General features: G+C 36.9%; 1 protein-coding gene across 1 annotated transcript in view; it reads right to left on the bottom strand.

Moving 5' to 3' along the window:
• Nucleotides 1-2,849: 2,849 nt before the first annotated feature.
• tub (TUB bipartite transcription factor) overlaps nucleotides 2,850-21,878 on the bottom strand; it is a gene marked incomplete at its 5' end in the record, with an annotated part of 50,809 nt that continues 31,780 nt past the window's right edge. Inside the window, 9 exons of the mRNA XM_081389873.1 lie at nucleotides 2,850-3,931; nucleotides 4,136-4,307; nucleotides 5,134-5,232; nucleotides 5,500-5,614; nucleotides 6,089-6,201; nucleotides 8,316-8,507; nucleotides 14,862-14,983; nucleotides 15,556-15,732; nucleotides 20,300-20,434. Of these exons, the coding sequence (XP_081245999.1) occupies nucleotides 3,798-3,931; nucleotides 4,136-4,307; nucleotides 5,134-5,232; nucleotides 5,500-5,614; nucleotides 6,089-6,201; nucleotides 8,316-8,507; nucleotides 14,862-14,983; nucleotides 15,556-15,732; nucleotides 20,300-20,434 (1,259 nt within the window). The 3' untranslated portion in view covers nucleotides 2,850-3,797. The remainder of the gene's footprint in view (nucleotides 3,932-4,135; nucleotides 4,308-5,133; nucleotides 5,233-5,499; nucleotides 5,615-6,088; nucleotides 6,202-8,315; nucleotides 8,508-14,861; nucleotides 14,984-15,555; nucleotides 15,733-20,299; nucleotides 20,435-21,878) is intronic.

The raw sequence follows: 21,878 nt of genomic DNA on the forward strand, positions 1-21,878 counted from the left end.
TTTGGTTACCGACATTCTTCAAAATATCTTCTTTTGTGTTCAGCAGAAGAAAGAAATTCATAAAGGTTTGGAACAACTTGAGGGTGAGTAAATGATGACAGAATTATTTTATTTTTAAGTGAACTATTACTTTGAGTTTCTCTGTAATCATTTAGGCTTGTCTAGTAAAATAAAATGTAAAGTTTCAATAAAATGTTTCAAAGAACACCTAGAGAACATTTTTCAGAGTATGTTATGTTATAATAAACACTTAAGAAAATCTTTGCCAATAAAAAGTTTGAACAAAATGCTTGTATGGACATTATTTCATGAGCATTGAAGTACAGCAAATAAAATGATTTAATCTTAAATATTTGAGATGCGAAAATTCACGTTCAGATTTATTTATTTTTTTCATATCTTGAGTACAAACACTGTATATTGATCAATGTACACATTTTACAAAACAGTGTGACATAACAGTTATACGTTATCACTTTAACACAAGAGTGGTGAGATTTTTTCAAACATATAAAAAATAGCCGAAAAACACATACATTTTCTGTGTTTTTAACCATTTAGAGCAAACCCAAAACTGTTAGAGCATTTACATAAAGTATAGAAAGTGCTGGAATGGTATCACGAGGCAGTTAAAAAACAAACTTTAATAACTTACACATATTTCTTTGCAATTTGGCCATAGAATGTAATATACACTTTATATTCTTATCTAAAAAAGTAACAGTAAAAATACTTTTCTGGAGGGAAAGAGATATATTTCCAAACGTGATGTCTGAAGCCACAACATTATTTATGACCAAAGAGAATAGTAACAAAAAAGTTATGCCATTTGCAGCACATTTCTTGCCTTTATTTTGGATCGATAAGACATACAAACATTCTAAATATTAGTAGATGATTTTTAACTTAAAATGCACTGCACTGTGAAATTAAGAAGTTTTTTCCCCGTTTGATGGACAACAAACTTGAAAGGGCACTCGACAGAGAACAAAATTAGGATTATTTAATTTCTTGAAAACATTCATCCAACATTAATGTTATTATGTTTTAATCAATGACCAACATTTTTTTGATTTATCCAATTTCTAAGACTTTGTTGTGACATTCAACTGGAATGAAAAATGGCATGATAAAAATCAACTACAAGGCATGCTAATGCGTAATGGAGCAGAGCTAGTAAATCAGTGTGGCCATCTGAAGACTTCTATAATGCTTTATAATTTGGCTTTAAAGGTGCATTGCGCAAGTCTCTGAGTTTTTGCAGAACTATGCCTCCTCTGGCGACAAGCGAAACTGCAACACTGCAACTGAACGCGCATGACGTCACGCCCAGTCTCAAATTCCGACCCGAATCCCTCTTATTTATTTTACTGTACAGGATTATAGAAGCAATCGCAGTGATCAGAGAAGGGCTCATTCAGCCCATCAGGCAATTGTTTAAGCATGTATGGGTTAGAAAAACGGGTATTTTTAACATGAAATGTTGCGCAATGCACCTTTAAGGGCAGTTGGTACAACTGGATTTTGGATTTTGTCAGTTAAATTGCCACACTGATAATACAACTTAACTTATTTCCCTTCTTCATTCATCACCATTGTTTAGCAAAGACACAGAAGTGTACAAGCTATAGTACAATTAAGGATGATGATTTGAGTTGTGTTAATTCCACAGACACTTTGTTCAGCCGCATATTTCACAACTACTGTATCTTCATGCAGCAGGAAATTTTATAGACGACTTGAACAAACTGTCTCTAAGCATGTTTACATGAACACTTGCGTTATCAAGGACTGTTAGTCTGACTTTGCAAAAATCCGACTAGTGTAATTTCACTTGGACTAAAGTGTTTACATGGCAAATCATCATTTTAGGCCGGCAGAAATCGAACTTTTAAAGTGCATGTAAACATACTCGTCTCACTGTGTCAAATAAGTAGTTTCTCTGTTCTGGAAAATCATCTACTCCACAAGCAGGCAACTAAACCTGATCTATCTGGAAATGTACAGCCCAGTATACTGCAAATATACAGGTTGTTTTCAAGAACAATGACAGGAGCTTATAAGTAGCTGCATGATAAACAACACTGTCTGAAGAAAACAGTGTATCATCTCACCAACTTCAAGCATCACAAGTGTCTCATCCAAAGGCACAATATTTACAGCTTTCCACCATTAATCTCTGAATAAAGTGCTCCATTCAGTACATTCCCCTACAGATGTAGTGGGTCAGTATGAGATGATAATGTACTTACCCTGATATTGACCCTCACATAAAATACACATTTACTACACACTTCGGCCACAATTTGGGTCTTTCACACTCGAGCTACTGGTGAACCATTCATTTTGGTTGCTTCTAATGACATTACAACTGTTTTAGGATCTCATGTTCGCTCAAAAACTGTAGATAAACTGTTTTAAAGTGCCCCATTATGCTTTTTCGTATATTTCCTTCCATGTAGTGTGTAATATAGCTGTTTGTAAATGTAATAGGTCTACAAAGTTGATTAAAATGCACGATAAATGGAGTTGTTGTCTCCCAAAAGAAAGAACCGATTCTGAACTGCCTGAAATGAGTCGTCAGTAATTCCAATCTTACTTTCTACACGAACCTTCGTAGGTTTGAACCTATCCAAGTCTAGGGTCTTCATTGGCTGCCTGCGAACACTGACGCCATCATTAGCCTACTATTCATATCACCATGTAAATAAGAGCTGAAATTCAAATATGGTAATGAGCGTTTGGTTGGGCGAATCCTTTATTGAACCATTTCAGACACTGTGAGAAATGAGGCGATGCTGCAATGCATATTATGAGAAAATTCAAGTTTTTTTTTTTTTTTTTTTTTTACCCTGGATTTATGTAAACCTATTGCAGGAGACCTCCAAAACAAAATTAGGAATCTTTAAAATAGCATAATTGAGGCAGTTTAAGTGCAGGAGGACATGAACTGATAATGATAATGAACTTTCGTGGAAGTGTCACATCAGTTGAATTATAATGAATCCGCACCAAAAGCTCAGATGTGAAGGCGCCCTGGTCAAGTTTTGTGCTTGAAGCACAGTGAATTATGGGCATGGGGTAAGACATAAGCAGAAGATGGTTTGGAAATCTATAAATACATAAATAGTGGATAAATACGTTAGTCTGTCATACTTCATACTGGCTTTGGAGTCCTTGTGAAGCATGAATCGATATATTAAATGACACGTATGACACAAGTGACGTATAACTGAAGAAATGTCACATTTGAAAATCATTTGACAAAAGTTCATTAAATAAAATATCCAGAAATATGTTAGTGAACATTAATTTGTTTTTTTAGAATTACGACCATGGCAAAATTATGTTTTTGATTTTAATCTTAGGGACAAAAGTACTACTGTAAAAGATCCTTATTTTAACATTAGCAAAATGTTAGTGTTACCTTGTCGGTTAAGTAAAGAAATCGACTAGGAGATTTTTTGACTGTCGATTTAAATGAATGCACCATCTTCCGATAATCTCCACGCTCTTGAATTGTGAAGTCTTTGTGCTTTCCCCAAACTGTGATGCCCTTTTAAAAAAAAAAAAGAAAAAAGCAGAAACCTCGCTCACACACACACACGCACACAAACCTTGCTCACACACATTCACACAAACACACAAACTCTATACGCATTCATGCCTCCAAAAGGAGGATCTTGAGAGAGGGACTCTGCTGCATTGGAGTTCACTGCAGCCCTTGACTCAGTGATTCAGCTTGTAAAGCAGTCTGGCTGGGTTCTTTCGTGGTTGTGGCTGGCAGAGAGACACGGCTACTCACAGGCTAGCTTGCTGTCAAAGCTGGACAGAGCAATAGCAAACGCCTGCAGGGCACACATGGGGTAGTTGTAATCCATTGTGAAGACATCCTCTGCTACGCGACCAAACTGCATCACAATGTAATCCGCTGTATACAGAAAAGAGCGAGAATACAGAATAATTAACAAATAAAATCCATCTCTAGAGTATGTGTATGTATATGTATATATATATATATATATATATATATATATATATATATATATATATATATATATATATATATATATATATATATATCCAGATATAGTAGAATTTATCTAAAAAAAAAAAAAGTTTTTGTTTCACTCACGGTCATTGTCATGAATGATCTGAAAGTTTTTGACAGATGCTTGTGTGACTCTGCCATGGAAGTTGAGCACATATGATTGAGTATCATCGTTCCACACAGGCGTCTTGTTGTGGAGCTCTATCACACTCTCAGTGCTTTTGTTCTGCCATCGAGCCAGTAGAGACTCATGGTCCTGCGATAGACAGATGTGGGGGAGGATTAGCTTTCCATTAGAGCATGTAACTTTGCTGCTAACACTAACAGCTGTATGTAATATATAGGTCAACGACTCAACGTTTATTGGTTTCATCTGACTATTGTTCTGCACTGGCCCAAAACAGACATTACATAATATTTTACTGCTCATGTAACATAAATGATACATAAATACTGTAAATGATTTAAGTAAAATGCAAATTAATAATGTCTTCAATGATATTATCATGTGCACATTTGAACGGCCTCTCCTTCTTCCTCCAAAGGTTTTTGTATTTTCATAGTGCTAGTCATTTCACATTGATGACACCAGTAAAACATTCTTTTTAAGTTATTCATATTATACAAAATTACTTTTTTGCACTCGTTAGATGCAGTACTAATGCTGAGTGAGTGAATGAATAAACAAAAACAAACAAACAAACAAACAAACAAACAAACAAACGCATGTCATACAAGTATTTTGCAGTATTTTAAGCACCTGGCAAATTGAACAAAATATATAGAATTTTTTTTCATTTCTAGAATTAACTGATTGTCACCATATTTTGAGAACTACCTTTGCCCTTATGAGATTCTGGCTCATTAAAGTCAAAATCAAAATTGTCAGTTCCTATTTTTTTAATGAAATATTGCAGTATTTATTATAAATGATTTATCCTGCCCTAGATTTTTCTTGTAAGAGAAGCCGTTTCACTCAGACATCCGTCACGGCAGGGACTAAAAGACTATCACAACTTCTGTTTCAAGTTGATTTTTCATATTTATTCACAAAAAGGCATTCTAAACAACCCTGCACTCACATTTCGAGGCCTGATGGAGACCCTTTCATGGTCCATGTTCATTCCAGGAATAATGACACTCATCTTTCGAGGCCCTTTGAACCCTAAAACATTAGTTTCCTGTAGAACAGAAGACAAACAATCATTCACACCTAAATTAGCCACCATGTTTACATACTTGTCATTTATCAAATTTAAATAATAATAATAAATTATTTTAACCCGTTTTCCCTTTATCAGGGGTATTGCTATGTACAAAACCAACCAGCAGAGGTCAGACTTGGCTCATCATTGCTCGTGGCTCTAAGATCTAGTGGCCACTGTGCCCTTAGGGCTGGGTGCTGGCTCTCTGCTGGCCACTGACCAACACCATGCTCACAAACTCACATAGCAGATCGCTGCAAGCTCCTGTCGTAGATTCCCTGCTTCTAGGCTGGAGGTGGTCTTGACTGGGTTCAAACCGCTGTCATATACTGTAAACTTGGTACCCATAAGGTTTGATCTGTGGGGATGACATTGCGCTTATTAAGAAACTCTTACAATTAAGATTGCATCCTGACACAGAAAAAAGACTGAGTACTAAAAACTAAAGACTGCCAAGACTATGTCTATCCATATTTCACCCTCAAATCAAAAGAAAAAAAATGTAAGCAATTTTTGTACTAATAAGAATTATGGCATTTTAACATATTTCATATTAAGTTTGTTTTTTAAAAGTGCCGCATTGAGACTCAGACATCAACATGCATGCAGTTGCTCTCTTCTCATATGAATGAGGACACTCCAGCACACCAGCAATGAACCCAATTACAGTTTTAAATAGGTTCAGCAGTGCACACATGCACATGAACTCATTAAAGCTCCCTCTCGAATGTTTAGAAAGAGACACGTTTCTCTTATCTCTATAAGAACAGCATAGATTTAGGTTACGCTACCTTATGAATCACACGACACGATGAGTCATCTTTAACTATACCTCAGTTTGCCAATAAAGCTCTCGCCACCTCGTGATAGGTCAGTTGGGTCGATGGAGATGAGGTAATTGGATGTTTTGCTCTTCTTTCTCTTCCTCCCAGCTAAAAGGAAAACCTAAAGTGTGACAGAATTTAATTGGGCACCGAACCGCAGCACAAAACTGACATCAAAAAGATCCATCAGAGAAAGAGACCTTATATAAACATTCTGAGAAAGCGTTTCCATATTTTGAGGAATGGCATAAACAACTAATACAACACACACACACACACACACACACACATACAGTGAGGAAAATAAGTATTTGAACACTGCTATTTTGCAAGTTCTCCCACTTAGAAATCATGGAGGGGTCTGAAATTGTCATCGTAGGTGCATGTCCACTGTGAGAGACATAATCTAAAAAAAAAAATCCAGAAATCACAATGTATGATTTTTTTAACTATTTATTTGTATGATACAGCTGCAAATAAGTATTTGAACACCTGAGAAAATCAATGTTAATATTTGGTACAGTAGCCTTTGTTTGCAATTACAGAGGTCAAACGTTTCCTGTAGTTTTTCACCAGGTTTGCACACACTGCAGGAGGGATTTTGGCCCACTCCTCCACACAGATCTTCTCTAGATCAGTTAGGTTTCTGGGCTGTCGCTGAGAAACACAGAGTTTGAGCTCCCTCCAAAGATTCTCTATTGGGTTTAGGTCTGGAGACTGGCTAGGCCACGCCAGAACCTTGATATGCTTCTTACAGAGCCACTCCTTGGTTATCCTGGCTGTGTGCTTCGGGTCATTGTCATGTTGGAAGACCCAGCCTCGACCCATCTTCAATGCTCTAACTGAGGGAAGGTTGTTCCCCAAAATCTCGCAATACATGTCCCTGGTCATCCTCTCCTTAATACAGTGCAGTTGCCCTGTCCCATGTGCAGAAAAACACCCCCAAAGCATGATGCTACCACCCCCATGCTTCACAGTAGGGATGGTGTTCTTGGGATGGTACTCATCATTCTTCTTTCTCCAAACACGTTTAGTGGAATTATGACCAAAAAGTTCTATTTTGGTCTCATCTGACCACATGACTTTCTCCCATGACACATCCAAATGGTCATTGGCAAACTTAAGACGGGCCTTGACATGTGCTGGTTTAAGCAGGGGAACCTTCTGTGCCATGCATGATTTCAAACCATGACGTCTTAGTGTATTACCAACAGTAACCTTGGAAACGGTGGTCCCAGCTCTTTTCAGGTCATTGACCAGCTCCTCCCGTGTAGTTCTGGGCTGATTTCTCACCTTTCTTAGGATCATTGAGACCCCACGAGGTGAGATCTTGCATGGAGCCCCAGTCCGAGGGAGATTGACAGTCATGTTTAGCTTCTTCCATTTTCTAATGATTGCTCCAACAGTGGACCTTTTTTCACCAAGCTGCTTGGCAATTTCCCCGTAGCCCTTTCCAGCCTTGTGGAGGTGTACAATTTTGTCTCTAGTGTCTTTGGACAGCTCTTTGGTCTTGGCCATGTTAGTAGTTGGATTCTTACTGATTGTATGGGGTGGACAGGTGTCTTTATGCAGCTAACGACCTCAAACAGGTGCATCTAATTTAGGATAATAAATGGAGTGGAGGTGGACATTTTAAAGGCAGACTAACAGGTCTTTGAGGGTCAGAATTCTAGCTGATAGACAGGTGTTCAAATACTTATTTGCAGCTGTATCATACAAATAAATAGTTAAAAAATCATCATTTTTTTTTTTTTAGATTATGTCTCTCACAGTGGACATGCACCTACGATGACAATTTCAGACCCCTCCATGATTTCCAAGTGGGAGAACTTGCAAAATAGCAGGGTGTTCAAATACTTATTTTCCTCACTGTATATATATATATATATATATATATATATATATATATATATATATATATATGTATTCTATTTGGTAAATAAGATGCATAGAACACATTGTTTTTATGTGATTTACAATTAGCCATGATATTTTTAAGATAAACATTTGCCCAGGGAAGCAATATTATGATTAATTGTCATATATAGCTAAATATCCCTGTGGGCTAAATTTGGTTCCTTCCATCAGAATCAATCATTTCAAGCACTTCAGTAAATTGGAGGAATGCAGTATCACTGATAGGTCTTGATTGCTGGTGCACAACAATGATGAATTACAAATAAGCCAAAACTCTTTGGAAAAATTTGGAATAATCAGTGTTTCGGTGTGTCTGACCTTCTTGCCGTCCTCCCTCTCCAGATGGAGGTAGTAGGTGGGGTACATGCCCCTGTCCATGCCCTTCTTATCTCGTGTGATCCTGCATTTCACAGTCACCCCTTGGGGGGCGGGTCTGAGAATGAACTCCTCCAGGTCATCCACGTCGATGGATGGCTCATTGGCCAATGGGGTGGAAGCTGAGGTTGCCTCCTTTTGCATTGATAAAGCAGAAAGAAATCGTTCGTCATTAAAGCTCCCTCTCGAATGTTTAGAAAGAGACATGTTTCTCTTATCTCTACAAGAACAGCCTAGATTTAGGTTACGCTACCTTTTTATAGATAATCGTATATATATATATATATATATATATATATATATATATATATATATATAAAAAAAATAAAAAATATATAAAAGTCTGAGATCTCACTGGAATTTATTAACCCCCCCCCCATTTAAAAATTAAATAAAACAAAGAAAATTAAAACAAGCACAAAGTGGATGGATGGATACATACAATAGTCTGAAACGTCATTGAAAATTAAGACATTTGTTATATTTAATCCTGGAAGAAAGTAATGAATTTTGAAAAATGTAAAATAAAGAAAAGTTTATGTAAAATAAGGACAGAATGTAAGCCTCAAGAAAAATATTTTACTGTATTTCTAATCAAATGTTTCACAGTAAGTACATGAACTCCAGATATGCTTGCTTTTAATAAATTATAAAAATGCATAACAGAGGTATTTTCATTAGTGCACTCAGACGTTTGGACCCCACTGTAAATGAATCAAATGTCCCTGTGGTCTGAAATGTAAGCAGTGCAGCTGGGATTAAAACTGAAATGATAAAGAGCAACAAAGCAGCCCAATGACGTTAGCAAGGTCAGGCCCAGGAGACATGGATAATCCACTACACTCAAATAACAGACACATTTAGACTTGATGACTAAAGTTTACTGGAATATCTTGGAGAGCTGACAAATAACATCCTCAACATTAATACTCCAAGTTAAAATGTATGTATATGCAAAAGTAAAAAAATATATATTAGTGATCACTATGTCTTTTAAGTTTACTGTGTTAATAATATTTTCTCTTTATTTGTCACACTGCAGGATTTTGTTTTAGAATGATGTGCATTTTTAAAAGTGCAAATAGTCTGTCACAATTACCTTGTTTATATTTTCACTATTTTGATTTTCTTTTGTCTTGTTGTGCCTATGTTCAGTTCCTGTGTTTTTAGTTCCTGTTTCCCATGTCTCATTTGTTATCTTGTTAGTTCCCATAGTTTGCCTGGTTTGTTACCATGTTAACCAATCACCTGTCCTTCATTTAGCCCCTTGTCATCATTTTAGGTCATCCTCTGTTCAGTCTTGTGTTAACGTTTCGTGCTGGTGTTTCTCATTATTGTTCCTAAATGTTATTTCGAAAAGCGAGATAAAATACATAATGGCCTGGTTTCACAGCCATAGCTTAGATTAAGCCAGGATTAGGCTTTATCCACAGTTCAATTAGGGCATCTAAGTAGCTTTTATAAATGTGCCTTAGAAAAAAAAAAAAAAAAAAAAAAAAAAACATTACTGGTGTGCATCTTGAGACAAAACAATGGCACTGACATATTTTAAGATATGTCAGTGCAAGTTGCTTTCAGTTAAAATGGCTCAAACATGCCTTTTCATCTGGGATTAATTTAAGCCTCGTCTGTGAAACCAGGGGGGAATTTGTTTTATTAATAAACTGTATACAACCATGGCAATAATTATTATACATTTCTATAAAACACCATGCAGACTACAGAGAAATCACCAATGAGACATTGGCAAGAAAAGGGGCTTCAAACAGGCACGGTTTCCATCAGGTTATTTTAAGAAAGTAATCATTTCACTGTTGCCATAGGAAACAACAGGACTATGACCCTCCATTTTCAGCATTGCAGGCTTTGTGCCAAGATAGACACAAGAGAATACATCCTTGTATGACAAAACACAGACTGCTTGTGTCAGCACTGTACATGTAACACAACTGAGGAGTTCACATTTGGAGCTAACGCACAGAGACTGCTTGAATTAAGAGCCAACCTTCAATTTAAATATCTCAGAAAAGACAGGAATGAACAAGCATTGACCTTCACCTTGTAAAAATAAATTGAGAGTTGCATATTGAGCATGGCCTATCATGACTTGCTTATAGACCTTATGCGCCAGAGAAACAAACGCGCAGCCATTTTTAGAGTTTTATCTTGGACCTTCCGTTTTCGCAGTAACTCTGTATATTTTACAGAGCATCGCTGTCAGCATCGCTGTCAAAGAGTAATTAGCTGTTGAAGTGGATCTACTTACTGTGGAGTTAACGGTATGGAGTACTGTGGAGTATTAAATTGGTCACATTCTGTGACCGTTGGGCAAGAAAAATAAAGATGGCGTCTGAAAGTTAAGGTTGGTGGTCAGTTTGTGTGTTAACATTTTTCACTTTTGATGTCATTTCATGTGAGAAATTACTATTGTAGTAATTAAATATTTGCTTAATTTTCACCAAAGCTCTCTCTATTTTGCTGTAGATCATTAAACCATTAAGATGCCTCAGAAGTCTGTTCGAAATCAGTTTCGCAAGGTACCTTCATGCGCAAACGCTGCCTTCATTGCCTCATAAGTCAACAAGTCGGCTGCCTAAGTTTTTGGACACTGCCCATTTCTTGTGCTTTCCTAGTCCAGAGATTGTCTTATTATAGGGAGATATGAGGGTCTGTGGCTCTTACCATTAGCGTAACGGCTAACTTGGATCACGTTATAGGCACCTCATCCTATCATATAATGGCATTGATGTCAGTGGCCAGCGTTCAGAGTTTTATGATAGTCAGTTACAGTTTACATTACACAGTTTATTTGTGTATTAGTGTGTTTGTCTTGTGAATAATGTTCTATATTTGGTGTTATATCTCTAGTAAACGTAACGTACAGTAGGATGTTTGTGAAATGTGCTTTACTGCGGAAAAAAGAGCACGAATTGCTCTATTAGCTGCAAATTACTGGTCACTACAGTGTGCATTAAACCACATTTAAGATCTGTTCATTAAAAAAACGCTTTATTGGGCATACATAGCAGTGATACTAGTCACTAAAAATGTAATTGTAATTTAATTGTGGAAATCTGAAAGCTGTAGAAAGAACACTTTTTTTAAATTAAACTCTTTGCATTTTGTTGCCTTCATTCATTATAAAGTGTTATGTCATTATTAGGCATACACCAGTCATAAATCATTAAAATTCAAGTCTAATTCATTTGTTGAAACCTTTAAGCCATAAAGAGAACACATTATTTTATTTATTTTTTAATTACAGTTTTTCTCGATTGCTTAAACACTATAACCAGGCTTTTGAACAAAAATTTCAAAAACATAACGCCATTTATCAAAAAGCACACCCATTTCACTAAACTATAAACACTATTCCCTGTTTTGACACATGAGTCAGATTTGTTGAACTGTCACTGCAAAACTCTACACACAAATCCCTTCTTTTCTTATTGCTTAGACCATGTTGTCATTTACAAAGCACTAGCATTCAATATTTTTCACTCAAGTCAGCACAGCTTCAGCTCAGTTAGCACACAATTACCCAGGTGGAAACACTAGGAGTCAAAATTTAACACACATCAATCAGATCCTCAATAGATAGATAAAAGGGCCCAAATCAGTTTATTGCGTTTTGGAACAATGGATCCAGAAAGACATGAAGGAAGAGGGATAAGAATGAGGAGTAAGGGCAAGGACAAGAAGACAAGCAGTCTCAAGATGAAATTCAAGCCACTCTAGTTGCCCATGTCTTTGTCAATGGTATGACTATGAGGGAGGCTGGGCTACGAGTAAGGCCAAATTTGAGTCACTTTACCATCGCCTCGAGAACCTTCAGGGAGGTGTGGTGGCAAACAAAATTCTATCACTGAATAAGAGACAAACATTTCCAATAGTCTTTGATGAGGTTTATTTTCTTGCAAGAAAAGGCCAGCAGTCGTACAGTCACACAGAGTGACACAGAGGGCCCTATTTTAACGATCTGAAACGCAAGTGTCAAAGCGCAAAGCGCAAGTAACTTTGTGGGCGGGTCTTGGCGCTGTTGCTATTTTCCTGGCGGGATAAATGACATTTGCGCCAGGCGCAAGTCTAAAATGGGTTGGTCTGAAGTAGCTTCATTATTCATAGGTGTGGTTTGGGCGTAACGTGAAATAAACCAATCAGAGCGTCATCTCACATTCCCTTTAAGAGCAGGCGGATTGTTCTAAAGCGTATTCTAACGGCGGATTTGCCAGGCGCGCGCCAGGAGCGGTTCACAGCCAAGGAGAGCAACGGACTCGTCAGGGACGTTGGGGATGGAGAAACCCACCCAAATTAACTTCGGTTAAAAAGGCGTATGATAATTTGGGTAAATGTGTAAGCTAGATGTATGTTTTTATAATAAATTATCTATTTCTATCTATCTATCTATCTATCTATCTATCTATCTATCTATCTATCTATCTATCTATCTATCTATCTATCTATCGTAATAATGTATGATTTGCAAAAATGAAAACTGCTGCCTCTGTGTAGATGAGAGAATCAAAGTGCGTTATGGCCAAGCATGCGCCCTTAAAATAGCATATGAATAACATGCGCAACGCGCCGCTGACTTTAAACTATTTTTTCCTGGTTTGTGGCGCAATTGTTTTCTAAACCTGCAAAATAGCATGAAGGAACGTTTGCGCCGGGACACGCCTCCTTTTTTGCGCTGAACCGCCCAGGGAGCGCAAGTTCATTCCCTAGTTTAACGACGTGCTTCTGTGGAGGGAAAAGCGCACTTTGCGCGGGTGCAAAATAGGAATGATACGTGCGTCGGTGTACAAAGTCAATTGCGCTGGGTGCAAGATAGGGCCCAGAGTGTGACAGTGAAGGGAGGGCATCCTTTCTCCTTTATAGTCTTGACTCCCAGAATGTTATCTTTATTTATGATGATATTTCAACCATATGTGGAACATTCTTAGACATGTCCATATTGTATCCTTGAGTGGAGGCCCTCCTGTCACGACCAACACTCTTTACCATTCCAATACAATTCGAATTCCATATTAGAATATGATTTGTGTGTGCTCTTTTACTGTCATATGATGGTCACACACATCTTACTGTAAGTAAATATATATATATATATATATATATATATATATATATATATATATATATATATATATATAAAATAGAGGAAAGAGTAAAAAAAAAAACAGTAAAACAGGAAAAAAAAATGTTTTTGTGTGTGTGTGTTTTCTGTGTATGAATAAAAATGTACCAATGTATCCACTGGTTGTGTCTTTTGTGTTCATCAAGTGAAAAGGTTTGTGAGGGGGGGAACCACAAGCAACATTACTTACCAGTTTTGGAAATGTTGTTTTGAATTTATTGCACCAGTGTTTTAGACTATGTTGTAGTGTGTGTGATTTTGAGGGCTTGTGTGTGATGTCTGAGGGCAAAGTTAGGTTTTTCAGCATGAGTGAATGGTTTTGAGTGTAGAGCTTCGTTTTGACCTGAAAATAGGATGTTTGGGGAATTGGGTGAGATATTATGGATTTGTGTTTACAGTTTTGGGCACTAACAGTCATTCAATTCTTATAACTGAAAAAAATCTGAAAGCTAAAGAAAGAAAACATTGATATTGTTTTTGTTATTGTTTTGATATTGTCTTTAGAAAATATACAATATCACTAAACAATATTGAAATATGTTTCAACTTAAAAATGTAAGTGTTCATGCCACCTTAAAATTTTAAGTTTAGTCAACTCAAATATCCAAGTTGTCACTTGGTACAACTTCACATTTCAAGTTGACTAAACGTAAAATTAAGGCAGCACGAAAACTTTTTAAGTTGAAAAGTTTTTAAATTGAAAATTTTACAGTGAATATTACACAACGCCTATAATACTACTACACATTTGCTGGTGGTAATGCCATATATGAGTCCTACCTGTCACGACGTTCCCTACATTCCCTTCTCTTAAAAAAACAGCCTCTTGTCTCCTTCGCTGCGTGCCACCAAAGCTGCAGTGTTAACATTAGCCATTAAGCTTTTTTGGCTAAAGGTTGCAGGCTTGCCTTCCAGTGGTTTTGCCCATGTCTCATGTGTAAATATGGAGATACGAAGTTTGTGCCCGACAGTGATTTTAAATGTTTTATTTTACAAAGTAATTGTCTTACAGAGTTTTAGCATTAGAATGAAACAATAATAATAATAATAAAATAAAATAAATGTTATTTGTCCTCATTGTAATTGGGCCATCCTGGACGTGCGAACATAGGCACGTGCCTAGAATGCCTATGCATAAAACCGTCGGTTCTTCAAATTTGCCTTCAGTGGACATAAATATTTATCTTTATTCGCCTCAGAGCAATTAATTGGTAACTATGGTAACCATGATTTGTTTCCCTCCATGCCTCCTTGCTGTCTGCATCTACAGTTCACATTGTGTAAAACTGAAAAATCAACTTAATTTATTGAAGTCATTAATGAACACTTTTAAATAAGCAGAGAAATGCTACCTTGCTGGACTTTTTGCTGGTGGCAGAGCCAGGTCTTGTGTTGCTGTTGAGCTGAGATGAACTTGAGCTGACCAAATCGTCTTCATCCTCCTCTTCATCGAAGTTCATGCTACTGGAGATTCCTTCGAACAAGAAAAATGTTTTGAGGTGCTAATCAAATAATGCGTTGATAACAGAACATGAGAAGAGAACAGCAGCAGGCATGAAGCAAACATGGTGGCATTATGCACTGCAAACAACACTGTAAATAACTGCACTCTAATGCCAAAAGAGAATATGGCATGAAATTCAGTAGACGCAACAAACAGAGAACATTTGGGTAAAAAAACTATTCACTTTTAGTCTGTTCAACAAATTAGCAAAAAAAGAGATGCAAATGATTGTCCACAGTCCAGTTTGGCTCAAACCAGCTCTAAATAGTCATGCAGACAGTAAAGACATGATCTAATCTAAAAATGTCACAGAAGGAGGAGAGAGAGGCAGACACTGAATATAAATGCTATAGCATGTAAGTAGATCTTAAAGTGTTAGTCGCCATATGATGATATTACAAGAACATGTTTTTTTTGCATGTTAGGAGATCAGTGACAACCAGCGAATGTGCATGACTTAGTCGTCATGATCATAGTGGCCTCTCCATCCGTCTCTCTCTCCACTCTCGTTTGTGTTACTCCGAGGACTATCGCTGGTGTACCTTTCTTCAGCATGGTGACCCGTAGGTCCTGTTTGCCCTGTGACTGTGTGTTGCCCACTGCCTCACCCTGGCCCTCTGCCTCGCTCTCCTGGGCAGGTGAGTGGCCCACTGTCAGGATCTGAATCTGGTTGCCCAGCTCCTGACCCTCATCCTGGAAGGCAGCGGGCCCATCAATTCCTTTGGGACCACCACAACACAGTAACACCATTAACTCGACTATATCAACCATCCCGTTTCCAGTTTGCTCTCACAAAATAATGGTGTTTATGGAAATATGGAGACAGACATTCAAATATGAATAAATGAATCAATCCCTCTGCATATAGAATTACTTTGTGACACATACACTACCAGTCGAAAGTCAAATCTAATTACGATTTTTTGAACTGCTTTTAAAAGAAGTCTCTAATGCTCGCCAAGGCTGCATTTATTTGGTCAAAAATACACTAATACTGTGAAATATTTGAGGCGCAATTAATATCTCGAGCTGTCGAGGTATTTTTATGCTCTTTAACCTGTCATGATAGATCGCTCTAGTGCCTCAGTTCAAGCACGAGTGAACGACCATCTCTTGCGCTTTACTAGTTATAGCACGAAATAAACATGTTTGAACATCAGAAAGTACTTTGAAAGAAACAGTACAATTAAATGAATGTATATGTCTTATGTAATCACTCAATCAATGCTTCAACCAGAAAGACGTCAATTAAACATTTACCTCAGAAAAGCCATTCAATGTCCAAAAAACTCATTAGTCAGCTAGAAAAATTTACTTACAGGAGCATTTTGCTAAATATATGCACTATATTGCATATTCATTGTATTTTTTTACTTAACCTGTTCTTCAGTATTTAATGGATGTTTGAATAAATCCATTTTATTACAGCCACCATTTAAATGTTTATATATAAAAAATGAATAGAAACATCATTATTATTACAGTACATTATTATAAAACTTCCTTTTGTGTAATTTAAATGCAAGTAGCCTATACATCAGTTAATTTGGTAACATTTTACAATAAGGTATCATTTGTTAACATTAGTTAATGTAATAACTAACATGAATTAACAGTGAGCAATAGATTTGTTACAGTAATTATTAATCTTTGTTAATGCTAGTTAAAAATACAGTTGTTCATTGTTTGTTCATGTTAGTTCACAGTGCATTAACTAATGTTAACAAATACAACTTTTGATTTTAATAATGTATTAGTAAATGTAGAAATTAACATTAACTAAGATTATAAATGCTGTAGAAGTATTGTTCATTCTCAGTTCATGACAAGTTGAAACCTTATTGTAAAGTGGTATCGTTAATTTTAACCTTTAATATTATTATATCTGGGGTTCCCTGAATAGTTTACAGCATTAATTGAGAGAGATTTTACCAAGTACAGAACCTGTATCAAAAAAAAAAAAAAAAAAAAAAAAAAATTGAATCAGATTGCAAGCTTTCGATTCAAAATCAAATCTCAAATCGAATTGTAAAATATGTGTTAATACCCAGCCCTACTGTCAAGGTTTTTTGTTTTTTTGTTTTTTTGCTTTAAGGAAATGTTGTATTTTCCCTCTATTTTCTTGTCAGAGTGCACCAGAACGTTTTGTTTAAATGTTAAAATCACAAAAATGAAAACGGATCATGTGACACTGAAGACTGAGTAATGACTGCTGAAAATTCTGCTACACTGTAATAAAGGAATACATTTTAAACTGTAATTTTTTTAAAAAATATTACTGTTTTTCTGTATTTTTTTATCAAATACATGCAGCTTTGGTGAGCATAAGAGACTTCTTTCAAAAACATTAAACAAAACTTCATTATTCCAAACTTTTGAACAATAGTGTATGCGATATAAAACCTTATCAGTGAACATGTGCTGACGCTTTTAAGTGCCCTTGGGGTTTCAAGAATTTGCTATCATCTATTTATAGATGCTCTTATGTCAGTCTGGGTTTTATATTTCATCCAATTAGTCACTATCAGGGGAAGAACATGTTGTCCTATGTCAAGCACAGCAACATGCAACTGCACACAGCTCCCATTCATCCATCCATCCATCCTTGCATCCAACCAGGCTAAATCAAGTCATTATAGCAAAAGAGACCCTTCACCCCCCTTCAGGGGTTCGTCTGCTGAACAATGTCAGGGAATTAGCTCTGACTAGATGGCCGAGAGGCATGAGTGCTCGTGGTTGCACAATAATAACTATTGCATTTAGACTGTGATTGTCATTGAGGTTAAAGTGCCCTGTGATGGGGCTCTTTAACAAGGTGAGTAATCATCAAAGAAAGAGCCAGAGAGACAGAGAGTATCTTAATCAATCAAGAATAGTCTTCATAGCATGAACAAGACATGTGTATCAGCTTATTCTTTCAAAGCTTGGGGTCCAGAAATAGCATGTTTGATTTGAAATCATCATTTGCGAGTCACAGATCTGTTTGTGTTGGTTATGTCACGTATAAACCACCATGACCTGTGTCGAGGTTTGTTACATGAGTGCGGGGACATAATGATGGTTTAAATGTCGCAGTCTCAGAAGACGACTAGCAGAATTGTAATAAAAGAGAAAAAGGTGAAGAAATGGCTGTGTTCAGACAAGAAGCAAAAGCCTAACTTTTGTTTATAGCCTAACGTTAGCTTTTGGAGATTGTATTTGGTGTCAAAATTCATTAAAGTTGTGTTCAGTTGTGAGGGTTATCTTGATGGACAAAATGTGTAAGAATACTAAACTCAAGAGAAGTGCTAACGTCTGGGTTGACCTACAAAAATATTATTCCTGCAGCACTCTATTAAACTCGACTTTACTCATTTATCGAATTGTAGGCTTGTTTATAGCAATGACAGCTGCTCAAATAAAAGTCACACCTTCAGTGAATAAAAAGCAAAAAATACATTCGCCCCCAGAAAGAAATCCAAATGCCTTGTGTGAGTCATAATGGTGCTGACGTTGAGCTAAAAGCATCACTACTGCTGCTGCTTGATGGATCGAGCCCATGTGTCTAATATCCAGGGCATTATAGAGAGACGGCATTTGTCTGTTTCATGAATGTTTGTGTCTTGTAGTGATGAAGGCTGCAGTAGGTCATGGCAGGCGGACAGCAGCTGCTCCTACAGTATAAACAGTATTAGAGAGGATTTTGTTATTCCTTGAGGAAGGATTGGCAGTAGAGCAGCGGTTTGGTCTATCTCCAGGGGTGCGTTCATTAACGTTGTGTGCCATGCTGTCATTGTCATTTGAGAAAGCAGTAAAAAAAAAAATCAACACCCTCACAAGGAGATGGAATTAGATGAGGAGGAATAGAAAAAATAACAGTATGGAGAACATAAAGACATGAGAAGATTGTATATAGCTGTGGTATAGTTTAAGTAAATTGCAAATTACAGTATCTGCTGTTTGACTGGAATGATGTGCTTTTTAAATGTTTACTTTTTTCCAATTAGGAAGCAAATTAACACTGTTCCATCATTTCTTGGCTTTCTTTCTTCTGTGGAACAGAAGAAGAACATATTTTGAAAGTCAATGGGGTACACTGTCAGCTATAGAAAATACAGACAAAAACACACTAAGATATGTTTCAATAAAATCTTCTTTTGTGTTTCACAGAAGGAAGAGTCATACAAGTTTGGAACAACATGAGAGTGAGAAAACGATGACAGAAAAAGCAGTACTGTTAAGGTCATTAAGGTCAAAGTCAATAGTGTAACAATTCAGCAGGAGAGCTCAAAACAATAGAAATGCTAACTGGCATTGCTGTTTTACATGTCAACAGACAAAGGGTAAGAAACACACAACCTTTACGTGCATGGCAAAAGGGCAGTGTTGAAATCGATGTGAAACTGAGTGTTGAAATTGATGTGAAAACCATAAAAAATAAAAAATAAATGAATACATTAATACTGTTTAAGTGTTTGGGGTCAGTAAGGATTTTTCTATCTTTTTGAAAGAAGTCTCTTATGCTCAACTAATCATTTATTTGATCACAAATACAGTAAAAATAGTAATATTATTACAATTTAAAAAAACTTTTCTTTTTTAATTTATTTTAAATGTAATTTATTCCTGTAATTTATACCATAATACATTTTTTCAGGATTAAATGAAGTTCAAAACGTAGGTTCGGGAGGAGCCTAAACATTCAGTCCTGTCAATCATCATTAAAAGCATACTATATAAGCAGAAGAAGACACAACGTCATTTCATTGACAAATTCTTCTTTATCTTTATCCTCTTATGCGCAATTTCATCATGGGGGTTTTTAACTCGGAGTTCAAGCCAAACCTCGGGTTCGAGCCTCCTCCAAAGACAGCAAGCCAAGTTAGTTTACTATTAACCTTTAAGGCTGAATGGGCAGGCGAACAAATGAATTGCTAAAAAGTTCAAAAGAACAGCATTTATTTTAAGCAGATAAAATATATATTTTTTTTGTAACATTATAAAAGCCCTTACTGTCACTTTTGATCAATTTAATGCATCTTTGCTGAAAAAAAAAAAAAAAAAAAAAATTCTTACTGGCCGAAAACTTTTGAATGGTAGTGTACATTCATAAGGAGCAAACAATGCTGTCATGACGCATGTGATCGTCCTCAATCATTTTTTTTTTTATTTCTGTACAGTGTGCTGATCATGACACAAAATGAATCACTGGATGACACAAATGTCCTTCACACACTCAGACACAAGCACACACACAGATTTTCGTGCACACGCTGGGCCTGACGGTTAGTAGGCTTCTCAGCTAACCTTTGTGCTTGCCCTTTTTCTCCTTCTTGGCGCTGCCAGTCTGAGGAGTGGAGGTAGGCGGCTTGGTTTTTTTAGCCGAGCGAGGGGCCTGAACCTCTGCTATGGCTTTAACTTCTTCCTGTTCCGCTTCTTGTACTAAACGAGGAGGTGCAGGAGGAGCCAGCAGGAGCAGAGAAGATAGTGTGAGAGAACACAAAAAAGGGAGGAAATAAAGAAAAGGGTTAAAATGAATGAGAGGAAAGAGTTAGCAAAGACACAAAGCAAAAACTAAGCTTACGTATTCAGCGCACACACAGGAGATGGCTGCAAGCACAAAAAAATACTACATCCCACTGCTCTCGTATATGGAGATAGGTCAGTCTCATTATTATTTCACGCAAAAAAACATTAAGCACACATGCAGTTTCACACGCAGGAAACCACATTTTTTTCACAAAAAGCTATTCATGTGCGCAAAATAAAATTAGATATTCATAAAATACATTTCACAAATGCAAAACACAATTCATAGAAACACAACTGTGCACAAAAAGTTTTAAATTATTAAAATGTATGAGTTTATCCTTGAATCTGAATGTGCAAATCATTCGTATGTGAATCGCCGTGGATTTGTGTGTGTATTTTTGAGACTTTCCTGGCAGCGCTCTCCTCCCACCTGGGTCAGTCGTACTCTTTAGCCAATCAGATTTAAGCTTAACAATCGACCAATCATAATCATGTGAGGGCATGCCAACCTGGATGTTAAGTCATCAGCTTTTGACCACAGTTCAAGTCATGGCTAAGCAGAGGTATGTGCAGTTGATAAGTCAATTTCTGTGTTAGAAAGTTAGAGATCAGTTAAAGCGTTTAACAGATGTAAGCAACTGCTGTGGGAATCAGATGTCCAAGATGTCCCATACTTTGTCCAAAATGAATAGGAAATGATGTATTTTTGTTGTGTGATGAAGAGCCTACCAGCTCGTCTTCGGGGAGAAATGTGAGTCCGTGTATGGATGTAAAAGGATGGCGCACTCGCAGAAGCACTTTGTGCAAGGTGGAATTTATTAACAGTGCCAATAAGAAGACTGTCCACAGTGAAGTATATATACAGGTGCACACAAAAAGAAAAGAAAAAAAACATAAAAAGTACAACAACAAAAAAATAAAGACGAAAACTCTTCAAAAAAAAAACAACGTATCTACAGTACACCAGTACACAAAGGTTTTGTTCGCTTGAGGCACCACAGTTGCACTCTCGCTTCCGAACTTGGTTAACAAGTCCTGTCTTCAGGTTTGGCCTTGGCTTAAATATATTAATAATAAACACTTCACACATAATATACTTAACACATAATTTCTCCATTTGACTACACACATGAACACCTATTCACACTAGACAATGGTTTCGTCAGCTTCTGGTTTCGATGCGCCGGCGCGACCCGGTCATGACGTCATAAACGGCCGCCGCTCGATCGTTCGCTTCGGCCGATTGCGCCGGAAGACTGACTACGCCCACACAGACAAATTTTGGTGGCAAAGCCCCTCAGACAGCTCCCTCACTTAAAATCACTCAAATGCTATAGGGTGAGCAAAACAATCA

Source organism: Scardinius erythrophthalmus (assembly GCF_964197995.2).
Source record: "Scardinius erythrophthalmus genome assembly, chromosome: 2".
NCBI classification, from domain to species: domain Eukaryota; kingdom Metazoa; phylum Chordata; class Actinopteri; order Cypriniformes; family Leuciscidae; genus Scardinius; species Scardinius erythrophthalmus.